The sequence below is a fragment of the Pleurodeles waltl genome, chromosome 6 (genome assembly GCF_031143425.1).
Source record: "Pleurodeles waltl isolate 20211129_DDA chromosome 6, aPleWal1.hap1.20221129, whole genome shotgun sequence".
Classification (NCBI taxonomy): Eukaryota; Metazoa; Chordata; class Amphibia; order Caudata; family Salamandridae; genus Pleurodeles; species Pleurodeles waltl.
This window is the reverse complement of record NC_090445.1, coordinates 410872193-410897485: the sequence shown is the minus strand read 5'-3', so window position 1 is coordinate 410897485 and position 25293 is coordinate 410872193. Positions and strand designations below refer to the sequence as shown.

Genomic DNA, 25293 nt, shown 5'->3' with positions numbered 1-25293 from the left:
ACGCGTGTATTATCCACCCTGATGTTGGAGAGCTTTCGGGCTTCCCTAAGTGTCGAATCACAGTCATAATAATACTACAGACTAAATATTAGCAGTCTGGGGTTGGAGTCAGGAACAGGCCCACGGGCTGGGATGTGGTGCAACTGTTCAATGAAGAAGAATTGTGACAGTGCCATGGTTAGTACGAGTTCTCGGAGCCAACTTTCGACATAGGCCACCACGTCTTGTCCCTCTGTCACTTCTGGGAGCCCTATTATTCGAACATTATTGCGTCTAGTGCATCCTTCAGAATCTTAAGCCTGTGCATCTAGGGTGTCTCTTTGTTGCATGCAAGTTTTCAGGCCTGTTATCAATTGTTGAGTTTTCAGTTGTATATCAAAAATGTACATTTCTGTTGTGCGCACACGATCTGCCAGGTTACAATAATCCACATGTAGCAGCATGAGGTCGGCCGCTAAGTGATCAATTTTTGATTCTAGTGATGTGCAGGTGTTTTCAATGGCTGCCAACACCACATCAAGTTTATCGCCTGAGGGAGACTGTTGTCCATTGTGAGCAGGTGTAGTAGGACCCATGGTGGAGGACAAGCATGATGACGCCCCACAGGCATTAAACACAAACGTCCCATCCTGTTGCCGGCAGGCAAGCAAGTTCAGCCCTGCATCCTGGCACACCAGGTGTAAACAGATGGGGTTGCTCCACTTTCTAACGCCTATGGTCACATAAACACCTTTCAGCTCTGTCCAATCAGGTGTACTGTGACATTGAGGTAAGTCACCAGGACCGGATGGCTTGCCAGCTGAATTGTCATGGTAACCTGGGTCTAGAGATGTGATCACGCTTCACTGTTTTACATCAGGCATCTGGGGCCTGTGACAGCAGATGCAGCAGTAAAAAGTTTGTCACAGTGCATGATAAAAAGTTCGCAAATTGGTAGATGCTGGTTCATCAGTAACGGGCGTGCAGGTGGTCCAGGTATATACACATGTGTGCTTCCAAAGTCTGTTAAGTCCCAGGGATTAGTTCATGGGAGCAGGGGCCCGATGTCTGCAGTCAGAGAATTATGTTATATAGCCTATGGTCTGGTGCTCAGAGGCTAGTACTAAGTATGTGGGGGCCTTCCCCAGGGTTCTGCCTGCCATGCGCCCAGTCTATGTGCCTCAGTACACCGAAGCACCAGCAAGGACGTCCCGCAGAGTTGTTTGGGCACCCACTAGGGAGCATCTCAAGGATTGAGTGTTAGTTGCTCAGGCAAGATGCGTAGGCTACGCCAAACCATCTTCCACGCAGCCCATTCAGGGTCATAGTCCATGCCCCAGCCGGTGTCACTTTAAGTGCTTAAGCTAATTTTCGTCCCCGGTCGAGTGATCATATTTGTTTCACAGGCTAGGGGGAGTCAGAGAGGAGACCTAATCTCAGGACTGGCTTCCATGGCCATGGGACTCAGTCACTGCGCACACAGGGTCAGGGCAGCTCGTTCCTACGTTACGTGCAGACTATGGCTACTCCCCATACAGGAGCGATCCAGGCGGAGGTCGCTCCCTTTTAGCACTGCCGTTTGGCCCCTTCGGTGTTTGTGGGTGGTGCTCTGCTGCTGCAGCACCCACCAAGGCTCCATACCTGTTCTAGGCCGCAGTGGTTCCAGGCAGAGAACGGCCTCCATGCGCCGGCGAGTTGGAGTGTCTGATCCTTGCTGCCACAGATGGACAACTTCTCAGGTGGGCCGTTACTGTGGGAACATGATGGGGGCAAATGCAGGACTGGATGCCGTAACTTTGAACGGATAAATGTAGGATAATTGGAGTTTTAGATGCGTAGCCTGACTACAGCGTGTCTGCCATCTTGGCTCGACAAACCATACCCCCTACACCTGGAAGCATTGTTAGTGTTATTGATTTGTTTTGAGCTTATTAAAATCTTTTTTTTCCATCAAACTTCAGAGTTACAAAAAATGTGGTTCATTTATGCTTTCCTAATGGCTGATGTATTCTGAAATACATGTAAAGATCAATGTTGTTATATTTTAGAAAAACCAACATCTTACAGCCTTTCATGCTCCCTGTACCTCAGCAAAATTTTCCAAAATACTTTAACTTTGAATCCTCTAACTTTGCAGCTAGATAAATAAAAGTAGACACCAATCTCTATGTAAAAAGAATAAGCAGCAATTTGTCAGAAGACATAGCCTGACATTTGACCTTCGTCTTTGAACTGACAGCAAATGTGACAAGATGAAAATAAAATGTAAGGACATCTTTATTGCTCATTCACCTTCTGAACTGCAGTATGGTTATTTTGGGGGAGCTGCAGCAGCACTACTTGCAGTGCCTGCGCCCCGATATAGTGCATCAATTTTAACATGCGTATTGTGCTCTACACGGTTCATCTGTTATAAAGGGGGTACACAGCAGGGGGCAATAGTTTGAAAGTGAGAAGCAAAAATATTATTTCTCAGGCTTTTTGTTTAAACTGTAGTTTTCATCTGAATGCTTTTGTACTGCATGCTCAATGTTTGGACTTGAAAAGTAGTGCAGCCCATCCATGTGCATTAAGGTGAAAATATAGAACACCTAGAGGCCTAAAAGTGTCCTGTGGCCCCTGAGGTGCAGGGGGCACCCCTACACAGGAGACCACACATTTTATAAAAGATCTATATATATCTGTGAGATGCATATGGTACTATCTGCCCAGAATGAATCAGAATGGGATCAGAGAGTGCTAAGGCCTGTTCCCAACACTCTAATGAGGGCCTCTTGCTTGAACACCCATCTCATAATTGTGTCACAAGTCAAAACTCTCTGGAAGAGGAGGGAATTTGTAATAGACAATCCAAGAGCTACTGATGTATCCAACTTTTGTTCAACTGTTTCTTTTTTCTACAGGCAAATGTACTGATTGTAGTCTGAGACCAGAAAGGGCATGCCTGTACTTGTAGTCATTCCAGACAAGGAATAGAACCCACCAACACCAGTATTGTGAACAGCCTGAAAACTGAATGGAGTGAAGTGATACACGTCAAAAACACACCATGTAACATCACCACCAAATGCCAGTGATAACACAACCGAAACAGCAATCACAAACATGAACCTGAAATGATCAGGCAACAAGGTTCAGCTAAGGTATTCATTGAGCAATACAAAAACCATGAAATTGTCATATTATCTAAAGCTTCCATTGGAAGCCACTATCGCGAACACCAGCAACAGTTGTTAAGTCATTAAGGAATTCCAGGCTGCTATGACAAGACTCTCAGCGAGCTCACTTTCGTAGCCCTGGCTCTCTGTTCCAGTGGAGAACAGAGTACATAGCTCTGGGAGTGGAGAGGGAATGAAGGCACAGTGAGTGGTGGAAGTGGATGGCAATATGCTAAAGTTTGTTATTACATCTGGGACTTGGATGAGAGGCCATGTTATTATTCCTTTTAGGCATAACACAGGAGAGTAGTGACATGATTTTAGGAGCCATGTATAACATAAAATTATAGATGAGTAAAAAGTGAAATAGTGTTTTTCACTTTAAGGTTCTGAGTTACATTAAAGACAAGTTGAACTTCCCCCTGGTTGCTTCTTTGATGTCACTCAGAACCTCTCAATGAAAAACATCTTTTAGTCACTGGTATTCGTCTCTTCTTCCTCATATGCGTCTTGTCCTTGCTGCCCATACAGGGTCAGAACACCAAATGGGATACCCAAGGCTAACTGGGGGTAGGGGCACCAAGGGTGTGGGGGTAATTCACATATTTGGTCAAGGCTATACAACTGTGCCACTGGGAAGGAACATCACTGGACCAGCCTTTCATGACCGGGGACAAGGCCTGCTGATTAGCACTCACATTCTGCATCACTCAACAGTGGTATCATCAATAGTATAATAAAGAATGTGATAACCTTAACATACAATTCAGAACAATGTGCGGACATTGTGCTGCCTCTTTTTTGCCGGTAGACATTTGCCGCCTGCACTGCAATAGCGTAACAAAGGCCCCTCAGCCCCCACAGTGCAGGGGGTGGACTTGAGCTCCTGGGGGGGCCCTTGGCACAGAACACTGCATGGGCAGAAGGCTCTTGACTGAGTCCAGGGGTGAGGGGCCCCCTCCAGGTACTTTGCAGGGGGAACCTCAAGTTTTGTTACACTACTGCTGCAGAGCCTAATAAACAGCGCTAACTCCAAACATCAATTACAACTAGGCAATCCCCTCCTTTCCTCTGCCTCCCTTTCCCCCGGCAAAGCACCTTTCCTGCCCTCCTGTCTCCCAGCTGGCTGCTCCCCTGCCTCCGCCCCTTTTAATGGCAGCCATGCACAGTGGGCGCGCTGCTGGTGCGCCGAAGGAGAGCCCATATGTGCCCCTCCGTGCCTGGACCGCGCCCAGTGCCAAGAACCCTGGAACTCTGTTAAACCACCCCCTGGCCTGCCTCCGTTATTGCTCCGAGACCCTCCTCCACCTTAACACTGGACATCTCAGCAATTGCTACATCATCTCCCCAAGGACACCCACGGACCTTTCACCTACAGGAACTGCAACTTCACCGCCATCCTCAACAAGCTGAAGGTACTCTCCACACACAAAGATACCAACAACCTCATCAACCCAATCAAGTGCTTGCTCCTGAACATCTGCTCCCTCCACAAACATGCCACCGAACTCTGGGATTTGATCGACACCGTCCTCCCGCCCAGGCGGAGGGCTCATCATCGTACACAAGTCCTTACTACATGTCAAGGCTGTCCCAGAAGAACAATGCACCACCATGTAACACCTTCACTTCCTGGTCCACTCCAACCATCAGTGGCACCCTGGTGTACAGGCCACCCATCCCCTGCCCAGCTTTCATAGATGACGTTGTAGACATTGCTACCCCACAAGTCCTGGAGTCAGACGACTACCTCCTCCTCGGCGACCTGAATTTCCACTTCGAGGACCTACTCGACAACCTCACCACCCTCAGCCTCAGACAGCTGGTCTCCTGCACCCACACACATTGCAGGACACACACTGGACCCCATTTTCACCTCAAGCAACCGAATCGCCATTGGGATCATCTCCACCCCAGGCTGGACCGACCACTGCTGCATTCACTTCACAATCACCACACCCAGCAGCCACACCCACATCCACAAGAGCCCCCACAGGAAATGGAACTAAATCTCCAACAAGCAACTCACCTCATCGCTCGCCAAATCCCTTCCTCCTCTCTCCGATGCCGCCGACAAAGCAGCACCCAATCTCAACGCATGGATCACCAAATGCACCTACACTCTAGCCCCCCTCCGGCTGACATCAGTCAAACGTGTACCTAAGAAAGCCAGCTGGTTCACCACCGAACTGCAAGAATCAAAGCGTACCCACAGATGTTTAGAGAAAAAATGGAGGAACAGCCAAACCAGCAAAGACCTTGCTTCATTCAGAGCCGCAACTGCTGCCCACTAACGAAAAATCAAGAACGCAAGGAAGGATGCACTCCGGAAGTGCATCAACTCCTCTGCACGCAACTCTAAGGAACTCTTCTCAGTCATCAACGAGCCTGGAAAATCCTGACACCGGAACCTGTGACCGACCCACCTCCCAGAACCCACCCAGACCATCCACGGCTGGTCCAGGCTCACCACAGAGGAAACAATCAGCATCATAAACAGCACTCTGCGCACCAGACTCCACGACATAGGAATCCACGGAAGAACCCTGGAAGCGATTCACCCCTTCCTCTCCAGGAGGAGGCAGACACACAACTTATCGAAGACCCGGACACAGGCAAAAGGAACTTCCACTCAGGAATGGAAGCTGTTGCCACCTGGATAAGAGAAAGCTGCCTCAAGCTCAACTCCGGCAAGACTGAGCTCATCATCTTCGGAGACGCCTCCTCAGCTTGGGATGACTCTTGGTGGCCCACATCCCTCAGCGTTCCACCTGCACCGACTGAGCACTCCTGCAACCTAGGAATCATCCTCGACTCCTCCCTATCTATGATCTGCCAGGTAAACTCAGTCGCCTCCTACTGCTGGCACACACTCCCCAAACTTCGGAAGATATTCAGATGGATCGCAGCAGACTGTCGCAGGACAGTCTCCCACGCATTAGTCACTAGCAAGCTCGACTACTGCAACGCCCTCTACGCTGCCACCTCAACGAGAAACATACAAAAACTACAACTCATCCAGGACAATGCTGCCAGATTCATTCTGGACCTCCCTCACCAAGAACACATCCACTGGCTACCAGTCGAGAAGCGAATAATCTTCAAGCTACTCACCCACACATACAAGGACATACACAGCGCAGGACCAGCCTACGTGAACCACTGAGTCTCCTTCCACAGCCCCGCAAGATCCTGCCGCTCCACCCAGATGGCCCTGGCCACCATCCCTTGCATCCGCAAAACCACAGCCGGAGGACAGTCCTTCACCTAGATTGTAGCAAAGAGCTGGAACAACCTCCCCCTGCACCTAAGACAAAGCCCGTCACTCACCATGTTCAGGAAGAAACTCAAGATGTGGCTCTTCGGATGAGGCCCCTTCCCTCCCTCCCAGCACCTTGAGACCCTCACAGGTGAGTAGCCATGCTCTACAAAAACTGATTGATTGATTGATTGAAGCCTGGCAACAAGAGTGTGTTGGTGCTTGCGCCACTGTAAAATGTCCACAAGTCCTCAGGATGACAGGACAATTTGCTAGGGGCACAGACACTCATTCTTGGCTGAAGATGAACGGCATGTGTTGAAGGAACCCTCTACTTTGGGCTTGTAAACATCAAACAGTGCTATGGGTCCATTAGAAAAACGTTACGCTAAATAAAAGTATAACATGATTTGACATGAACACACTTACCGTATCTCTCTCTAAATCCATCTCCTGCGGCTGCATTCCATTCCTAGAGTTCATGGGGCCGGGTTCCTCCCAACTTGTTCGCGGTGATGGAATAAGTTCTGTGATGCACACAAATCAATAAAATTATTACATAGAGGAACTAATTCTTTCACTCAAACCACATGCATCCACAGTGTACTCCTATGCACATCTCATTTCACACAGACATACACGCCAGATCACACTGCACATAAAGGAAACTTGCTCCCTGCACAGCACACCAATCAAACACCTTACACATCACTGCATTCAACATACTCATAGCACAGAACCATCTACCACCCAGTGAGCAGCACAACTGTAGATCCCTGTATGCTCAATCACACAACTACATGTAACTCTATAAATAAATCACACAATATGCATCTACATATATGTACAGTTCACTCTATAAACGATTAACACACGTAAAGACAGAAATACAGCTCACTCCTTGCACAGCCACACACAACTACAACTCATGCAATGCACACCTTGCAGCACCATAGCTAAAGTTCTCTGCCGTCCAGTTCACACCAACTACAGCACAAGCATGCAGTTCCAATGCATCCTTTTTGTAAACCGTTAACGGAAACATAGCTTTGACAATGAGAGGGAGAGGGACCTTGAAAATCGATTCCTTTCAAAATTAGTTACATTCAAATCAGGTGTGGCCGTCCTTTAGGGCGGAGGGGCCACGCCCCCCCACCTCTTGCCCCTCATGAAGAGTGTCTGTCAGGCTGAACAAAGGTCAGCCTGACAGACACTCTTCATTTTCAGCTCAGACAGCCAGGAGTGAGACAAATGCGTGATTTGTGATTTGCGCAGACTCCTGGCTGCCTGAGCGGAACTTTGCTGGCCTGAGGAGGTCACAGCTTCTAGGGGCGTGACCTCCTCGGATCAGCATAGGTGCCTCGAGGCCCTCCCCTGGGTGACGAGGAAAGCATCACCCATTGACACTCGCCCTGGCGCTTCAGGTTTAAGCCCTGAAGCGCCCAGGGTGATTGTCAATCAGTGACGCTTCGTCACAGAGTGGGGTGGGGTCAGCAGTCTCACTGACCCCATCCCACTCTGTGACGAGGCTAGGAATGCTGCCTTCCCTCATTAGCCAATGAGAGAAGACAGCATTCCCAGCTCTCCTGGGACCTCGAGGCTGAAGGTAAGTGTGTGTGTGTGTGTGTGATGTTTTAAAATGAATGTTTGGTGCATGCGTGCATGTTTGAATGTTATGAGTGTTAATGGATGTGCATGCAGGTGTGAAAGAATGAGTGTGTGTGTGATGTTTTAAAATGAATGTTTGGTGCGTGCGTACATGTTTGAATGGTATGAGTGTTGTTAATGGATGTGCATGCGTGTGTGAAAGAATGAGTGTGTGTGAACTTTTAAAATGAATGTTTGGTGCGTGCGTGCATGTTTGAATGTTATGAGGGTTGTTAATAGATGTGCGTGCATGCCTGTGTGTGAAAGAATGAGTGTGTGTGTGTGTGTGTGTGTGTGTGTGCTTCTCGTCCGCCCCCTCCCTCCTAAAGCTGCCGGCCGCCACTGATACAAATAGACTTAAAATAGTACTACTTAAAAATGTACTTGAGCAAACAAGATGCATTACTATTTTGCTGCAAGAATGATTCGCAAAAACAATAATGATGTAAAACCACGGAGTTAAAATTGGGTTCCAGTATTCCTCAGAGATATGGATTCTAGTATTTTAAAATCTAAATAACAAAGGATTTTTTTCCTTTTCCTCTTGTCGCTTCTACAGACCTCCTGGTTGTGGCATCTGAGCTTGTATTTTACACAGTGCTTAATTTGTGCTTGTTGTTTCCGGTGCTGAGCACCGGCACTTATTTTTGAGGGCCGGCGCCTATTTTTCTGCCTCAAGAATTTACTGCGAGCAAAAGACACATATGGGAAACACGGAGGAAGAGAAAGACGAAAAAGCTTCACAATGGGAGACAGCAGAAAGCTGCAAGAGTGAGCTGAAGGGGAAGGAGTGGCTTTAAATGGATTGAAGAGACCCGAGATGGCTTCAGGATTAGGCTGCCTCAGTATTCCCTGTTCGCACATTTAATTGCAGCAGCCGTCTGTTTTAAGAGGAGGGCTTTGAGCACCGGCATGTCTTTATTTACAAATGAAGCACTGATTTTACATCATGCTGTGGTACTGTTTTGAAATTAACGTACACATTGCAGGGTAGATGCTCAGTTCCATGTCTGGGGATTTATTGACCAGGCAGCTGATGAAAATAACAATCATGAATTGTGGCATAGAGATAAACTTTTAAAAGCGGTGGAAAAGGTTTGTGCAATCAAATAGCAAAATATTCCTTTCATAAATTGCCGTTTTACCTGCAGACATGGATAGCACTTTAAATGTTGATGAGCGGTAATTGAATGTCACCTTACTTATGTGAAGTGAAACTAGCCTGAGGCACTCTAGCTTGCAATGTTAGAAGCAGAGTTGCTTATCTATAAAACGGCACAGGTAATCACACCTGGCACAGACCTTTGTGCACTGTGTTAGTTTGTGTTTCAGGCAGATGAGGTCAAGATGAACAGATAGAAAGTCCACCCACATCCCGATCTGTTGATCCTGGTAAACACATTGAGCCTCTAAACTTGATTTATTGGCCGTGGATGAGTCATGCCTACAAGCTGGCAATATGAGCCTTCTCAACTACCACACAAACCTGTACGTCGCAGGATATTGGACAGGATTCCTCATAAATAAGTCATACATAACATCCGAAAAGAGGGCTTGTGAAGTTTCAGGTTTGTGAGCATTAGATTCAACAATCATGCCGAATACATTTATGGATATAAGAACAAGCAGTCGGGCGCAGCAACTGGGACTCAATACTTTGCGACTAAGAGGGCGATAGAGATATTCAAGCACCGTGGTGCAGGTACGGAGATGAAATATGAGCGTAGTTCATCATTCAATGTCCGCTTGTCTGTACTTAACCTTGAATACAATGGGTCTCACGTAATACACCTCAGTAATACAACAAACTCCATTCATGGGCCACCGTGCTTGAATGCCTCTATCGGCCACTTACTCGCAAAGTATGTAAGACACTCAGCTGCTCTGATTCCATAACTTGCTCCCCTCGGCCAGTGTGTAATGTGCATATAGATCACACAGGCTAGCACAGCAATGCTCAACTTTCCGCTTAGTGAAAACATTAAAATGTACAAGGTATCTTTTTCGACAGATGACCACTGCTATAGCAGTATCATTCACGCTGTCCTGGCATGAATGAGCCCACAAAAGTAGCAAGAGACATAAAGAATTACAATATCGTAAACACGTGGGCATTCAAGGAGGATTTTTACAAGACTAACACCCATCAGAATTTCCAATACCAAAGTCACTCCAGACGACGCTGAATTACATTATCTGAAACCTCATTGGATTCTAGACAACAAGGAAGTGTAGCAAGGGCCTTTCCCCACCCCGGTGTCCATACGTTTTTTGGCAGAGCTGGCAGTATGGGCAGGGGAGGGAAAGAGGCATATTCCAGGATTCAGGCAAATTCGGGACCAGGAGGCGGGTCTATTAAGACCGGTGGACACTAAGGGCCTGATTTATACTTCTTTTGCGCCGCAAAGTTTGCGCCGCTTTTGCGTAAAAAAATGACACAAATGCGGTGCTAAAAAAGTATAAAATAGGCCCTAAAATAGATAGAGGTGATACGGTAGCTAATTCTAACAAATCTCTGATAGCGAAGTTTCAGTTTCCAATAAGGGCCTCTCACTTGTACCTTTATTTGTCCAAGGCCCTGTTGAAAAGAAAACAGATACACTCATGTTTCTTTGCGAGATCTGCCATAAAATCTGTTTTTTTAGACCGTGAGTTTCCTCTTGAAGACAACAACAACAAACCTAGGGGCATATTTATACCCAATTTGCGCGGAATTTGAGTCATTCCTTTCAAACAAATTTGGCACGAAACTAACTCCATAGTTATATTTTGACATTAGCCCCTTCTAACATCAAAATATTGGAATTTGCACAATTTTTTAGATGCGTGAACCTACCTTGCGTCAATGAGATGCATGGTAGGCGTTCTTATCTAAAAAATGGCACTAACCCCATAGCCCCATATTTATCCCCCCATGCTAAAATAACGCACGGGTGGGAGGAGGGGCTAAATAATGGTGCAAAGCTTGCTTTGCACCTTTATTTAACACCTGGGTCTGACCAGGCTTTAAGGGACCTGTGGACCCATTTCCATGGTTAAACACCATGGAATGGGTCCACAGGTGCCCTCCTCAAGCCCCAGGAACACCCCCACCCACACCAGAGGGACACCAGAGGATGAGGGACCCCATTCCAGGTAAGTAGGGTAAGTATAGGTAAGTAATTGTTTTTTTAGTTAAAGTGCCATCGGGTGCCCAACTTGGGGCCCCCTGCATGGCACAGGGTACAATGGCCATGCCCAGGGAACACTGATCTCCTGTGCTGGCCATTGGGGTGTTGGGCATGACTCCTGTCTTTTCTGAGATAGGAGTCATGTGATATGGATGGTTTTGCGTCAGAAAATGATGCTAGGCTGGTTAGAGTTATTTTTTTTACTCTAACCAGCCTAACGTCATTTTTTGGTGCAAAACCCCCTTCCCCCATACCGCCAGCCCCACCCGGATAATGTCATTTTTTAATGCTAGACCACCCTTTTCACCGGCTTGCGGCATTCCATAAATATGGTGCCCAGATAATGCTCAGGAATGGCGCAAGCCGGGGATAAACTTTTTGGTGCAAAACTGGGTTAGTGCAGTTTTGCGTCAAAAAGTATAAATATGACTCCTAGTTTTATCCATCCACAGCAACCACGTCTCCACAACCTGCTGCACTTGAAAACACTATGTTAAGTGAAATTGATGACCTTCACATGAAGAAGGTCTACTTTAACAATAACTGTACAAAATTAGAAAGAGAAACAATGCATCCCATTGCGCCATACAGCTCTACAACAATGAAACCAGCTGACAAAGTGGGATAGTGGTCCTTGACACTGTCTAATATGTTCAAGAAATCGTATGTCAGCTGGACAAACCAGCACATCCTAGGAGGATCATGGAGGACCCCATGAGGAGTTTGGCTGTCCGAATGAAAACATTTACACAAAATGCATTGGATGAGGGTTAGATCTGTGTGGAAGAATTTGAATTTGAATAAAAAAGATCCATGTATTCCAGTGATTTATATATTACCCAAACTGCATAAACATTTGAATAATCCGTCTGGCAGACCAATTATCTCTGCATGTGGATCTCTCTTGGGACCTTTAGCTCAACATACAGACACATTTATAAAACCTTTCGAATGTCAAACAAGGTCTTATGTGAGGGATTCTATGGGCCTCATAAACAAAATAAAAGGCATGCCCTTTGGAAATGATTAAAACTTTCTGGTTACGTTAGATAGTGAGGCACTCTATACCAGCGTCCACAAGATGAAGCTACTGCAGTGATAATTGAAGAACGGAATTCAAGGACACAACCCCATAAGGTTCCCACAATTTTTTCTGCCTGAATTATCTTCTTTCTGCTCAAAGAACACATTTTTGTTATTTAGTTTCTCCAAACTAAAGGCATAGTGATGGGCTGTAACATCTCCCTGGAAATTGTTAATCTGCATATGTCATTCTTTGGGCAATTCCTCTGCACTGCATCAGGAGGAATTGTACTAACAAAGAAAACACGTTTGAAAATGTTAATACTCTTGTGAAAAAAGTTATTGTCAGGGGTTACCCCAAAAAACATGTGAAGTCTGTCCGCAAAAGAGTTTGGTTTATTCATGGGAAACACCATTATTGCAAAACCTAAAATCAGCACCAATCCAGAGACTTGTGAATTGACTTACAACCATAAAGCCAACAAAGTGACACTGATCATACAAAAAAAAATTGACAACTATATCTTAATTCAATTCTCCTAGGCCCCTGTTCTTGTTCAAAAAAGGGAAAAAAGTGCCAACATCTGATAAAAACAACTAGTCTAGTTTGGAAATCTCAAAACCTCCCTGAAAATGTGGATCTTCCCCAAAGATGGCAGAACTGATGGGTGTGTAAATTTAGAATAGACACTAAACTGGTAACTGTAAACAATATTACGCATAAACAGAATATATTTTCAAATTGCAACAAGAGGAATGTCATCTACTTTGTGAAATGTCTCTGTGTTATGGCATACATAGGGAAAACCACACAGCCGGTGAAAACATGTATCCTACAGCATAGGTAATCATCAGGTGTCAAGTACAAGGCGCTCCCCTTGTTGAATATTATGTGAAGATAAACCATTCTGTTGATGAGTTCTGTTGATCAGTTTTGTATACTTGCCAAAGCAACTCCCGAGGGGGTTTCTATTACATCCATTCTGTCCAAAACTAGGGCACACATGATCAACAAATTTAGCACAGCGACTAAAGGGTTGAACAATGCAGATGAAATGTGGGCTCTGATAATGAAGTGGTGATACTATGGTGTTGTCTACCCGGGGATTTTCTGATTGCTTGTTCCATATGATCCTGCTCATCCTCACAGTGTACAGTGAATCTCTTCATTTTCAGCAGAATTTATTATCCTGACCTGACTCTAGCTGTCTAAGGAGGGGGAGTAATATACATCCTACGGCCTTCAAATAGATAAGCTATTAGCTCATGATTTTTCATCATGCTTCATTTTGTAAAATAAGATGTTTTACATCATGAAGGATGTTTAATGGTAATGAGGTTAACGTATTCTCTGATAATTATGATATGTTTTACCCTATGGTACCAATCTATGGTAATGTATATAAGGTATACATACCTCTGCGAGTAGGAATTATGCTGCTTCTATTTTTAAATATCATGTGTACTGTTTGGGCCTGTTATGTCTTTATTGATTATGCAAGAAATCATATAGATCACAAAGAATTTAGGTGATTGTTAAGAAATGTAAACTTATATTGTAAGGTCTTTGTTGATCAAGGGGCGTGGTTTTGCCAGACCTTGTGCTGTGAGACATTCTAGGATATCCACTGATTACTTACACATATTCAGAGATTCCCCAAGTCTTAACATGCCTTTCACAACACTGATGCAGTATGATGTTTGGGAGCATTTATTTAGTCATTATTTACGACGCAGGCAATACAATAGATTATAAAGGATGTTGCCGGTTAAAAAGGTAGGTTACTTGTCAATTAGTGGTTTTTAATAGATAGATACAGTTTCTTTAAGATACTTTGGGCATTTAGCTATTTTATGATGGCTGCTATAAGTTCATGCGTTATCACATGATTTTCACACATCCCAGTATGCATCTTTTATCACATACACAATATGCATGTCCTATTGACCGCCCAGCTTGTTTAGTTCCCAGCCCTGCTGGCGCTCCATGACCTTCAGACTAATAGATTTTGTCGCCAGGTAGTACAGTGGCAGAGGCATTTTCCTGTGTCCCGTTATGTTTTTGAGATGGCAGACTTATTTTCAAATTGCCTAATATATTGTTTTTGTTGTTACAGAAAATTGTTCTGATGTCCAGCTGCTTGAACTCTTTGGTAATACTGTGCATGCTGTGTGCTTCATGCAGAGCTGTTTGTTCTGACTCTAAAAATTGTATTAACTTAGCATTCCTGATTTTGTAGGATTGACGGTGATGGGCAATCTGGGAGTATCAGTTTGATTTTCCATTAGGTTGCTTTCTATAGAAATAAGTGAGCCATTTGTGTTTTAGATGAGTGGGTCTAGGAAGCATGACATTGTCACAGGGGAGTAATGACGATGTTAGAAGCAGAGGTATGTGTAATAAACAAGTTTATTCAATTATAGCAGAGTAAGGGCCAACGGCAGCAAATAGCAACAGCCACCACAGCAGCAATCCTAAAACTACAGCCACTCTTGTGCCGGCTGTTTTAGAACGCAGCCACACCCTTGGGTTCTGAAATGCTCAATACAGCAGAGCACGTGCCAGACATAACACACCTCCTTCCTTTCCGATGACCCAACAAAATAAAGTGAAACAACAAAATCAATTATGTATTAATGAAAATGCAAAAAATAAAACATATGTAAAATCAGAAAAAGAAAATACATCATGATAAGTCATAGTCCTTGTATTTCAATGGGAGACGGCAACTTCTCTGATGAGTCTGTCTCTCTTGATAGGCATACATTTTCTTCTGAGGTTTATCTTTGGGAAGAAAAGTATGACCACTGACTCTATTATGACTACCTATATCAACAGGCTGAGTATACCAATTTTTGTCACTGGAAGTGTCATCAATTTGCTTTTCTTTAGCCACACGTTCACCATTCCACCACTGGCCATTATCAAGTTGAACAGCATAAACTCCCACACTTACATCAACCACTTTGTGTATGCCACCAAATTTCTGATGTCCTTTCAGAACCTGACCACTAGCTAGTTTGACTCGTACAGAATCTCCCACCACACAACGTCTGTCGTAAGTGCTCTTCCAGACATCGTATATCTCCTTGCTTGAATTATGATGATCCTTTCTTTATTCAGAATCTCACTGCTCCTTTGATCACAACCAGCCATTTAGGAAAAAGCATATCACAGATGCTACGTCTCCTAAGAGCCATAAACAGTGTAACTCCAGTGACACTGTGTGGTATGTTTCGGTATGCCCAAAACATTGCTTTTAAAGCATTTTTGCCACAGGAACCTAATCTAACAGCACCTCTGATGCACTCATTGTCCTATTAATTCTTTCCACATGGCCATTGCTCCGAGGGTGGTACGGGCTGCACTTATTATTCTTAATACCAGCATCCAGCAAAGAATCAGTCATTTCATGACATGTAAATTGCAAGGCAATTATCAGAGACGATTTCTGATGGGAAACACTCTAGAAAAGATATCAGTGAAAAACTTAGTTACATTCTTGGTATTACGTTCTCTAAACACTTCTGAAAATTAGGATATAAGTGTAGACACTGCACCCTCATGCTTAGAGTTTCAATCTACCCCAACCACAAAAGTTGTTGGGACACCCTGGTTTCAATATGATACCTAAACATGCTTTGTGATGCCATCCAAGAATGTCAGATCCATCTACATACATATACACCTTGCCATGTATCTTCCTATTATCGAATTCAATAGAAGTTTACAAAACTCCCTCAAGATCAATTTTGGAACCATTATACCCCCAAGGGTTTATGTCCAGAGGAGAAAGATCTTGACGCAAACCCTTCTTATCAATGGTAGCCCTTAAAGTAATGGTTATCTCAGGTAAAGATTCTATCATCAAAGGAATCCTGACAGCCCTCTCACTGAAGTCACGTATGGGATTCTTGGCCAAAGGTACACTCACACACAATGCCAAATTGTTCATACTGTCACTCAAACCTTGGTCTTCTCACAATTCAGCAACTGTGTTGACCTTAGCAGAAGCTTTTGCTAAACGACAAAGTCTCACAATGTGACCAACCATACCACAATTCATACATTTTCCATTTTTGCTGGATACATTTTAAAAGATGTGATGTGACTCTTCGAACCACGTCTGAAATGCATGTTTTCAGGACTATTACTCTGTTTTTCAGACATGAAGTCTTTGTCAGATTTCGTATTCCTAATTACACAGACAGTGTCTTCAGTAGAATTATTCAACACTTTGGCAAATTCCTTAGAGTTTTGAATACTATTAGCAATATCAATTGCCTCATCCAACTACAGATCCTTGCACGTTAGAGGTCTTTCTTGTATCTTTTTATTAAAATATCTGGTGACTAATTGGTGTTCGATCCGTTGCTCAGTGAAATTTGAGAAGTCACGCTTGGAAGCGAAAGTTCTTAAAGTCGCTACATATATGTCTATAGCTCTATTAGCTTGTTGTTCTCAAGAGAAAATCCTGTCTTCTGACTACCAGGTTTGGTGGTTTAAAGAAATGCTTCTGCAGTCTTCTTAACGCTTCCTCATGCTCATCCAATTCATCTTCTTTATCATAGGATACATATAACAGTAGATGCTCAAAAACTTCCTGTCTCTCCAAACCAAGGTAATGCTCTAAAAGCCATCTTTTCCTGTCAGGTTTAATCTTAAAACCATCTATTGCACCAAGGTAAGCATTAAAAAGTTCTGAATCATTCCTTCCAACTGATGGTGGGGTTCTCTTGGAAATTGAAGGAATGGTGGTAAGGGCTTTATGGACTGCATTATATGTGCAACTGAGGATAAGAAGCTTCACACTTATGGGTGAAAAATTAGCAACTAACTATCAAGATTGGCGGCTGTCTCAAACCAAGGTATGAGCTAAACTCAAAGTAAAAATCAAAGTGGTGAATACCCAATCCAGAATGGCCACAGTGACAGATTCAGTGGTGTTCGTTGCTGCTCCCAATTAGCAGTATAAAAGAAATCATGCCAAACATGAATCCAGAAGATGGTAGGCATATGTACACAATTGAAAAATTTGGCGACAGATGCACTAAAAGCACCTGTAGACGTCTTAAATGTAACTAAGACACTAATATCAGATTCCAGGAGGAATCCTAGCCAAAGATGGCTGGCCACGTTGAGGACGTCGATAAAATATTAGTCCCTCTTCTATTTTTGAAACATTGGGAAGGTACCCAATCAAAGATGGCCACCGGTGTTGTGGATGTCAATAAAATAATAGTCCCTCTTCTATTTTAATGAAGAAGAGGATACCCAAACTAAGATGGCCACTGGCTTCATAAACATTCCTTCTCCTGTTACATTGACCTATTCTACCGTTGCCCCAAAAAACTAAATTTACCTCAACAAGAGGTCTGCACCACACATCAGAGTACATCAACCTTTATGAAAGTTCATTAATTCTTTCACTGTTATCTTAGTTGTTAAGGCTTCAGATTGCTATGTGTGACATTTTCATAATTTCTGTGTAATTATGAGTGACATTTCAATGACTATAAGTGACACTTTCTAGCAAGCAAAATCAAACGATGAAGACGAGGGAACCATATAAATATTGTAATATATTGAGAATCCTATTGTACTCGTATCCTGCTGTATACCAGCACCACCTTGTGGCCTTTGATAAACACTATTGGGAGCTTACCTAGCAAAGTGAGAAACTTAAACAAGACGGTTTTACCACACTTCAGGACTTGCGTGACAATCTCAGGCATTGCGGTAATGTAAGAAAATGACCGGAAATGTGTTACCCTAACGTGAGATGTGTGACACTTGGCAGGGCCGCGTTATTCAGATCAAATACAGCATGCTTCCAATTATGAGAGGCCATAACTTCTTTGTAGCCAGTGTCGCAGGGGAGAAATGACAATGTTAGAAGCAGTGGTAAGTGTGGTAAACATGTTTATTCTGTTATAGCAGAGTAAGGGCCAACAGCAGCAAACAGCAACAGCCACCACAGCTGCAATCGTAAAACAACAGCGACTCTGACGCCTGCATTTCTGAACATGTCCACGCCATCAGGCTCTAGAATGCTCAATATACCGGAGGGCGCACCGGACGTAACAGGTGTGCTGGCGCATTTAGGGCAAGACACCTTCACCAAGCAATGACGTTTATGTCATGATCACTGCATGTTGGAGGTATGTTATATGGACAGGTTCTGGGTGGTTTCACCACAGTCAAGCCAGCACATGGACTAGATAGTATCTGACACTGTACACATTTGGGAGTGAGGTCATTAAGTCCCGCAGCTCTTGCTTGCATCCTTTCAACACAGCCTAATGGTGAGCAATAGGACTTTTTAAAGGTGCTCTATGTGGCATAATGGTGTTTGAACAAACACTTGGGTCAGATACAATTATATATGTTCATTATTGTTTGCAGACTTGAATTTCCACATCTTCCTCAGTCTTTGAAAGACCATGAATATATATGGCGAAGCTCGTCAACCTTGTGCAAGAGGAGTGCTGTCATTTCTAACGCTGTTAGATTAATCCAGTCCAAAGAGCAAATAAAAGGGGTGTTGTTTCACCCAGGACCCTTGAGACGATATAGCTGGTGGATTGAACTTTTTACTTGCCCAATAACCACCCAACAAAAGGAGAGAGATGGACAATGAGTCTTATTCACACCAAAGGGGTACCACAGTTTAATGTGATGGGTTTTATGATGTGGGGCGTATGTGTGTAATGATTTTCCTTTCAATTTTGTTTTCAGAAACCCATTTATAATTGTTAAGGTACGATTGCTTGCAATTACAGAGGCAGGCTGTATATAATGAATATAACAATTTAATGAGAGATTAAAATTCCTATGTCCAGTGAAAATTAACTGTTTCATTGTGTGTACTAGATAGTTTAATTAATCCCACTAGACTTTGGGCCTGATTTATGAAAAGTTAGCACCACCTTTATGCCATTTTTTAAAAATGACGTAAAGGTGGTGCTAACTTTTCATAAATCAGGCCCTTTGTTTTTAGTTTGGTTCTTTTCTTTTCCAGGAGTCGTGGGTTTTGATGGGCATACCCCTTCAGATATTCTTGTTTCTGGTGTAAACACTCAGCTGGCCTAATGAGGAGACCTGAGGATCAGCAACCCACAGCACCAGTAGCGTAGTTAAGATGCCATTTGCCCTGGTGTAAGCAAGGGAAACAGTTCTTTTGACTGCTGTTGGGCTTGTGAAATAGTGCAAAAACAACAGAGGATGGACGGAATGCAGAGCAAATCAAACATTTACCCCCAGTCACAGATCTCGGTTTAATCCATCAGTTTATTTGCTTGTCATGCCATTCCAGTTTGGACCCAGCCATATGCAAATCAGTCTTGGCCCTGTTCCCCAGGGGAACAGTCCAGCCCGAACTGCCAGACCAGGTTCTCCCTGGACCAGAAAAAAGCATCCTGGGACCGGTTTCAGGGTATCACCCTTCATCAGCCAGGCTAGCTTGAATCTGGTAGCATAGCAAGCACGAGACCCACGTCTGGGCATACCCTTCCGACTTGGGGCGACAAATGCAAAAACAACAGAAGATGGACGGAATGCAGAGCAAATCAAACATTCACCCCAGTCACAGATCTGGGTTTAATCCATCAGGGCTTGTGAAATATAGCATTCAATGGGCCACTGGACCTGCAGCACCAGTGATAGCTATACACAACAACAAGCCCAGTGTCAAGAGGGGGAAGTCATAAGAAGCTGAGGCGCACACTTGGTCATTTCCCCAGGTGCTCAAACCATCAACTGTAACGTGATACAGTTTGCTGGTGACCGTTTCAGGTACCTCAGCAATTTCCTTCTCCTTTTAACAGATCTTGACCTGCTTTCACAGAGGTGTGGGCCATGCTCTCTCTCATCCTAGAAACCATGAATCCTCTTGGGCCTATGCCAATAAGGACCAACTGTTACAGGACGCATGGGTCAGGAGCAGTGCTTAGCTTATGAAGGAGAGTGTTGGTGCCCGGAGCTCTGCTCAGAAACTGGTGGCTGGTGCAATTCAACATGGGCATGCCAAATACCAAGGCCAGTAGTCTCTAATCCACTACCATAAACTCCCTGTCCTTACTTCTCATTCTTGCAGGTTCCTCCTTTCTCCTTTTGTGATGGTTTTGCTGTATTTCTATTCCTATGTCTTTCAATCTGTGGGTTTTTCCTCTCTTCCCCTCGGTAAGTATCTAGGTATCTGATATAGAAAAATAAGTGCCAGTCCCCAAAAAGAAGTGTTGGTTGTCCTCACCGGCATCCACTGGTTTAAATGAAGCACTAGTAAGGACTAGAGGTGGGTGAGCCAACAAATTAACAGGGAGAGCTGAGCCAAGGGTGTGGCTCAGCTCAAAGAGCCCACGCACAAGCCGAGGTCTGAAAATATTTGGCATTCAAAACATGCAATAAATATCATATGGAAATATGATAAAAAGTGTCTTCAAACTAAACAAAGTGTACTTCTTTGAGATGCAGAAGCATTTCACCTTAGCACATCAATTTTTATCACTGCACTGAGAGGCATTTATTAAAAGTGATCATTCTCAAACAAAATCTTAGAAACTTTAACCACCCCCCCTTTCATGATGACAAAGTGTAGGAAAGTACCATCTTGCCTGGCATGTTACCCCCATATTTCACTGTATATAGGTTGTTTTAGTTGTATGTGTCACTGGGACCCTGCCAGCCAGGGCCCCAGTGCTCATAAGTGTGCCCTGTATGTGTTACCTGTGTTATGACTAACTGTCTCACTGAGGCTCTGCTATCCAGAACCTCAGTGGTTATGCTCTCTCCTTTCTTTCTAAATTGTCACTAACAGGCTAGTGACCAATTTCACCAATTTACATTGGCATACTGGAACACCCTTATAATTCCCTAGTATATGGTACTGAGGTACCCAGGGTATTGGGTTTCCAGGAGATCCCTATGGGCTGCAGCATTTCTTTTGCCACCCATAGGGAGCTCTGACAATTCTTACACAGGCTTGCCCTTGCAGCCTGAGTGAAATAACGTCCACGTTATTTCACAGCCATTTACCACTGCACTTAATTAACTTATAAGTCACCTATATGTCTAACCTTTACCTGGTAAAGGTTGGGTGCTAAGTTACTTAGTGTGTGGGCACCCTGGCACTAGCCAAGGTGCCCCCACATTGTTCAGGGCAAATTCCCCGGACTTTGTGAGTGCGGGGACACCATTACACGTGTGCACTATACATATGTCACGACATATGTATAGCGTCACAATGGTAACTCCGAACATGGCCATGTAACATGTCTAAGATCATGGAATTGTCACCCCAATGCCATTCTGGCATTGGGGAGACAATTCCATGATCCCCCGAGTCTCTAGCTCAGACCCGGGTACTGCCAAACTACCTTTCCTGGGGTTTCACTGCAGCTGCTGCTGCTGCCAACCCCTCAGACAGGTTTCTGCCCTCCTGGGGTCCAGCCAGGCTTGGCCCAGGAAGGCAGAACAAAGGAATTCCTCAGAGAGAGGGTGTTACACCCTCTCCCTTTGGAAAAAGGTGTTAGGGCTGGTTAGGAGTAGCCTTCCCCAGCCTCTGGAAATGCTTTCATGGGCACAGATAGTGCCCATTTCTGCATAAGCCAGTCTACACCAGTTCAGGGATCCCCCAGCCCTGCTCTGGCGTGAAACTGGACAAGGGGAAAGGGGAGTGACCACTCCCCTGACCTGCACCTCCCCTGGGAGGTGCCCAGAGCTCCTCCAGTGTGCTCCAGACCTCTGCCATCTTGGAAACAGAGGTGCTGCTGGCACACTGGACTGCTCTGAGTGGCCAGTGCCAGCAGGTGACGTCAGAGACTCCTTCTGATAGGCTCCTTCAGGTGTTGCTAGCCTATCCTCTCTCCTAAGTAGCCAAACCTCCTTTTCTGGCTATTTAGGGTCTCTGCTTTGGGGAAATCTTTAGATAACGAATGCAAGAGCTCATCAGAGTTCCTCTGCATCTCTCTCTTCACCTTCTGCCAAGGAATTGACTGCTGACCGCGCTGGAAGCCTGCAAAACTGCAACAAAGTAGCAAAGACGACTACTGCGACCTTGTAACGCTGATCCTGCCGCCTTCTCGACTGTTTTCCTGTTGGTGCATGCTGTGGGGGTAGTCTGCCTCCTCTCTGCACTAGAAGCTCAGAAGAAATCTCCCGTGGGTTGACGGAAATCTTCCCCACGCAACCGCAGGCACCAAAAGACTGCATCACCGGTCCTCTGGGTCTCCTCTCAGCACAACGAGAGAGGTCCCTTGAACTCAGCAACTCTGTCCAAGTGACTCCCATAGTCCAGTGAATCTTCAGTCCAAGTTTGGTGGAGGTAAGTCCTTGCCTCCCCACCCTAGACTGCATTGTTGGGAACCGCGTGATTTGCAGCTGCTCCGGCTCCTGTGCACTTTTCCAGGATTTCCTTTGTGCACAGCCAAGCCTGGGTCCCCGGCACTCTAACCTGCAGTGCACGACCTCCTGAGTTGTCCTCTGGCGTCGTGGGACCTTCCTTTGTGACTTCGGGTGAGCTCCGGTTCACTCCACTTTGTAGTGCCTGTTCCGGCACTTCTGTGTGTGCTGCTTGCTTCTGAGTGAACTCTTTGTCTTGCTGGACGCCTCCTCTGCCTCCTCACGCAATTGGCGACATCCTGGTCCCTCCTGGGCCACAGCAGCATCCAAAAACCCTAACCGCAACCCTTGCAGCTAGCAAGGCTTGTTTGCAGTCTTTCTGCATGGAAATACCTCTGCAAGCTTCTTCATGACGTGGGACATCCATCCTCCAAAGGGGAAGTTTCTAGCCCTTGTCGTTCTTGCAGAATCCACAGCTTCTACCATCCGGTGGCAGCGTCTTTGCACCCACAGCTGGCATTTCCTGGGCATCTGCCCACTCCCGACTTGATCGTGACTCTTGGACTTGGTCCCCTTGTTCCACAGGTACTCTCGTCAGGAAATCCATTGTTGTTGCATTGCTGGTGTTGGTCTTCCTTGCAGAATTCCCCTATCACGACTTCTGTGCTCTTTGGGGAACTTAGGTGCACTTTGCACCCACTTTTCAGGGTCTTGGGGTGGGCTATTTTTCTAACCCTCACTGTTCTCTTACAGTCCTAGCGACCCTCTACAAGGTCACATAGGTTTGGGGTCCATTCGTGGTTCGCATTCCACTTCTAGAGTATATGGTTTGTGTTGCTCCTATCCCTATGTGCCCCCATTGCATTCTATTGTGACTATACATTGTTTGCACTGTTTTCTATTGCTATTACTGCATATTTTGGTATTGTGTACATATATCTTGTGTATATTTGCTATCCTCATACTGAGGGTACTCACTGAGATACTTTGGCATATTGTCATAAAAATAAAGTACCTTTATTTTTAGTATATCTGTGTATTGTGTTTTCTTATGATATTATGCATATGACACTAGTGGTACTGTAGGAGCTTCACTCGTCTCCTAGTTCAGCCTAAGCTGCTCTGCTAAGCTACCTTTTCTATCAGCCTAAGCTGCTAGACACCCCTCTACACTAATAAGGGATACCTGGACCTGGTGCATGGTGTAAGTACCTCTTGGTACCCACTACAAATCAAGCCAGCCTCCTACACAAAGCCACTAATTAAATAAGAAGAAAATCAGTTGCCATGCTTGCCATCTATATGGCTTAGATTCTTAAACATAGAACAATATTATAGACTATTAAATCAAACACAATTGTTTTTTACAGCAAACATCAAAATGGGTATGGTAGATTGTTTTTACATAGATAGTTTTTTACAGCACACATCACATGGGTATTATAGATTTAGCTTCTTCCTGATGAGTAGTCCCCTCCTAAACGTCACCATGTGTGCGTTGTATTAAAGATATGGCACACCATGGTGGTGGTTAGAAACTAGCATCAACATTTTTGATGCTAGTTTGTCACTTTGCAGGATTAGCGTAAAAAATGTTGACGCTAATCCTGCAAAGCACATTTAGGCCCATTATAAATAATGGTGTGCCTCCTTTTAATGCCTGCTCTGTGCGGGCGTTAAAAACGCTGCAAAAAATGGCACAAAGAAATCTTTTAGATTTCCTTAAGCCATTTTTTCAGCCCCCTTAACAGGTGAAGGCCCCCTTGCATACATTATGCCTGGCGCAGTCATACTGTAATGCAAGGGGTTACAAAGTGTCCCAGTGCATGTATTGAGCCACTTTGTACATCTGGCACTGTGATTTTGCCCTTGTTGGGCAACATTGGCGTAAAAAACATGACGCTAATGTGGCACAAGGTGGCCCTAGGCCCTCTTCAATCTAGCCCTATATTTGTTAGATAAGGGGTAGCACTGTTGATATGGGAGGCAGAGACTCCCTCAGATGAGATGCAGCATGCAAATCCAGTGATGGATGATCCCATTGTCTCCGTTAATGGGGTCAGATTCCCAGTCTCCTTGCCATGCCAGTGAGTTCCTCACTACCCTAACACATTGAGCAAAATCTGCTCATACAGCTTTGGTGGCGGCCATCTTGGACTGGCTTCCCAATGCTGACCTAATGGTGGAAAAGAGGAAGAAAGGCAACAGAGGAGGAATGATGAAGCCATAAGACACTGCGGATCGAATACCTCAATTTAAAGCCACCTCACAGTGGTATCTACAAGACTGTGAGTGTACGAATGGTTGAAGAGCAACGTTAAAATCAGTTGATGCCCTTGTGCAATCCCCATTTCTAAAACAGAGCCCATTACAGTGGCTTTTTGAGCCATTGTGAGAAGACTTTGGGACACGTGCAGCAAGTAGTGATAGCTGTGCTGCGAGAAAATTGTGGGACTAGCACTTCAGAGAAGAAAGTGGTGGTGCTGACTCCATAAACAGAGAAATGAATATTCTCAAGCAGAGTGTGGTAAAAGGCAATGTGAATCTGCAAAACAAAATGAAAATGCTTGATATCTTGCTGTGGGGGGATTACTGGTGAAAAGATAACATGCCACCAACCCTTGGAAAGGGCACTTGGAGAATAGATGGCCTTTTGCAAAACGAGCATATGTACTTCCTATGTGAGACCCTAGGCCTTGGAAGGACGGGGTAGAAGGT

General features: G+C 44.7%; 1 protein-coding gene across 2 annotated transcripts in view; it reads right to left on the bottom strand.

Moving 5' to 3' along the window:
• Positions 1-25293, bottom strand: part of EPS8L3 (EPS8 signaling adaptor L3) — a 187055-nt gene that overhangs the window by 75400 nt on the left and 86362 nt on the right. For both annotated transcript variants that reach the window (XM_069238344.1, XM_069238345.1), the window contains one exon: positions 6826-6923. In XM_069238344.1, the coding sequence (XP_069094445.1) occupies positions 6826-6923 (98 nt within the window). The remainder of the gene's footprint in view (positions 1-6825; positions 6924-25293) is intronic.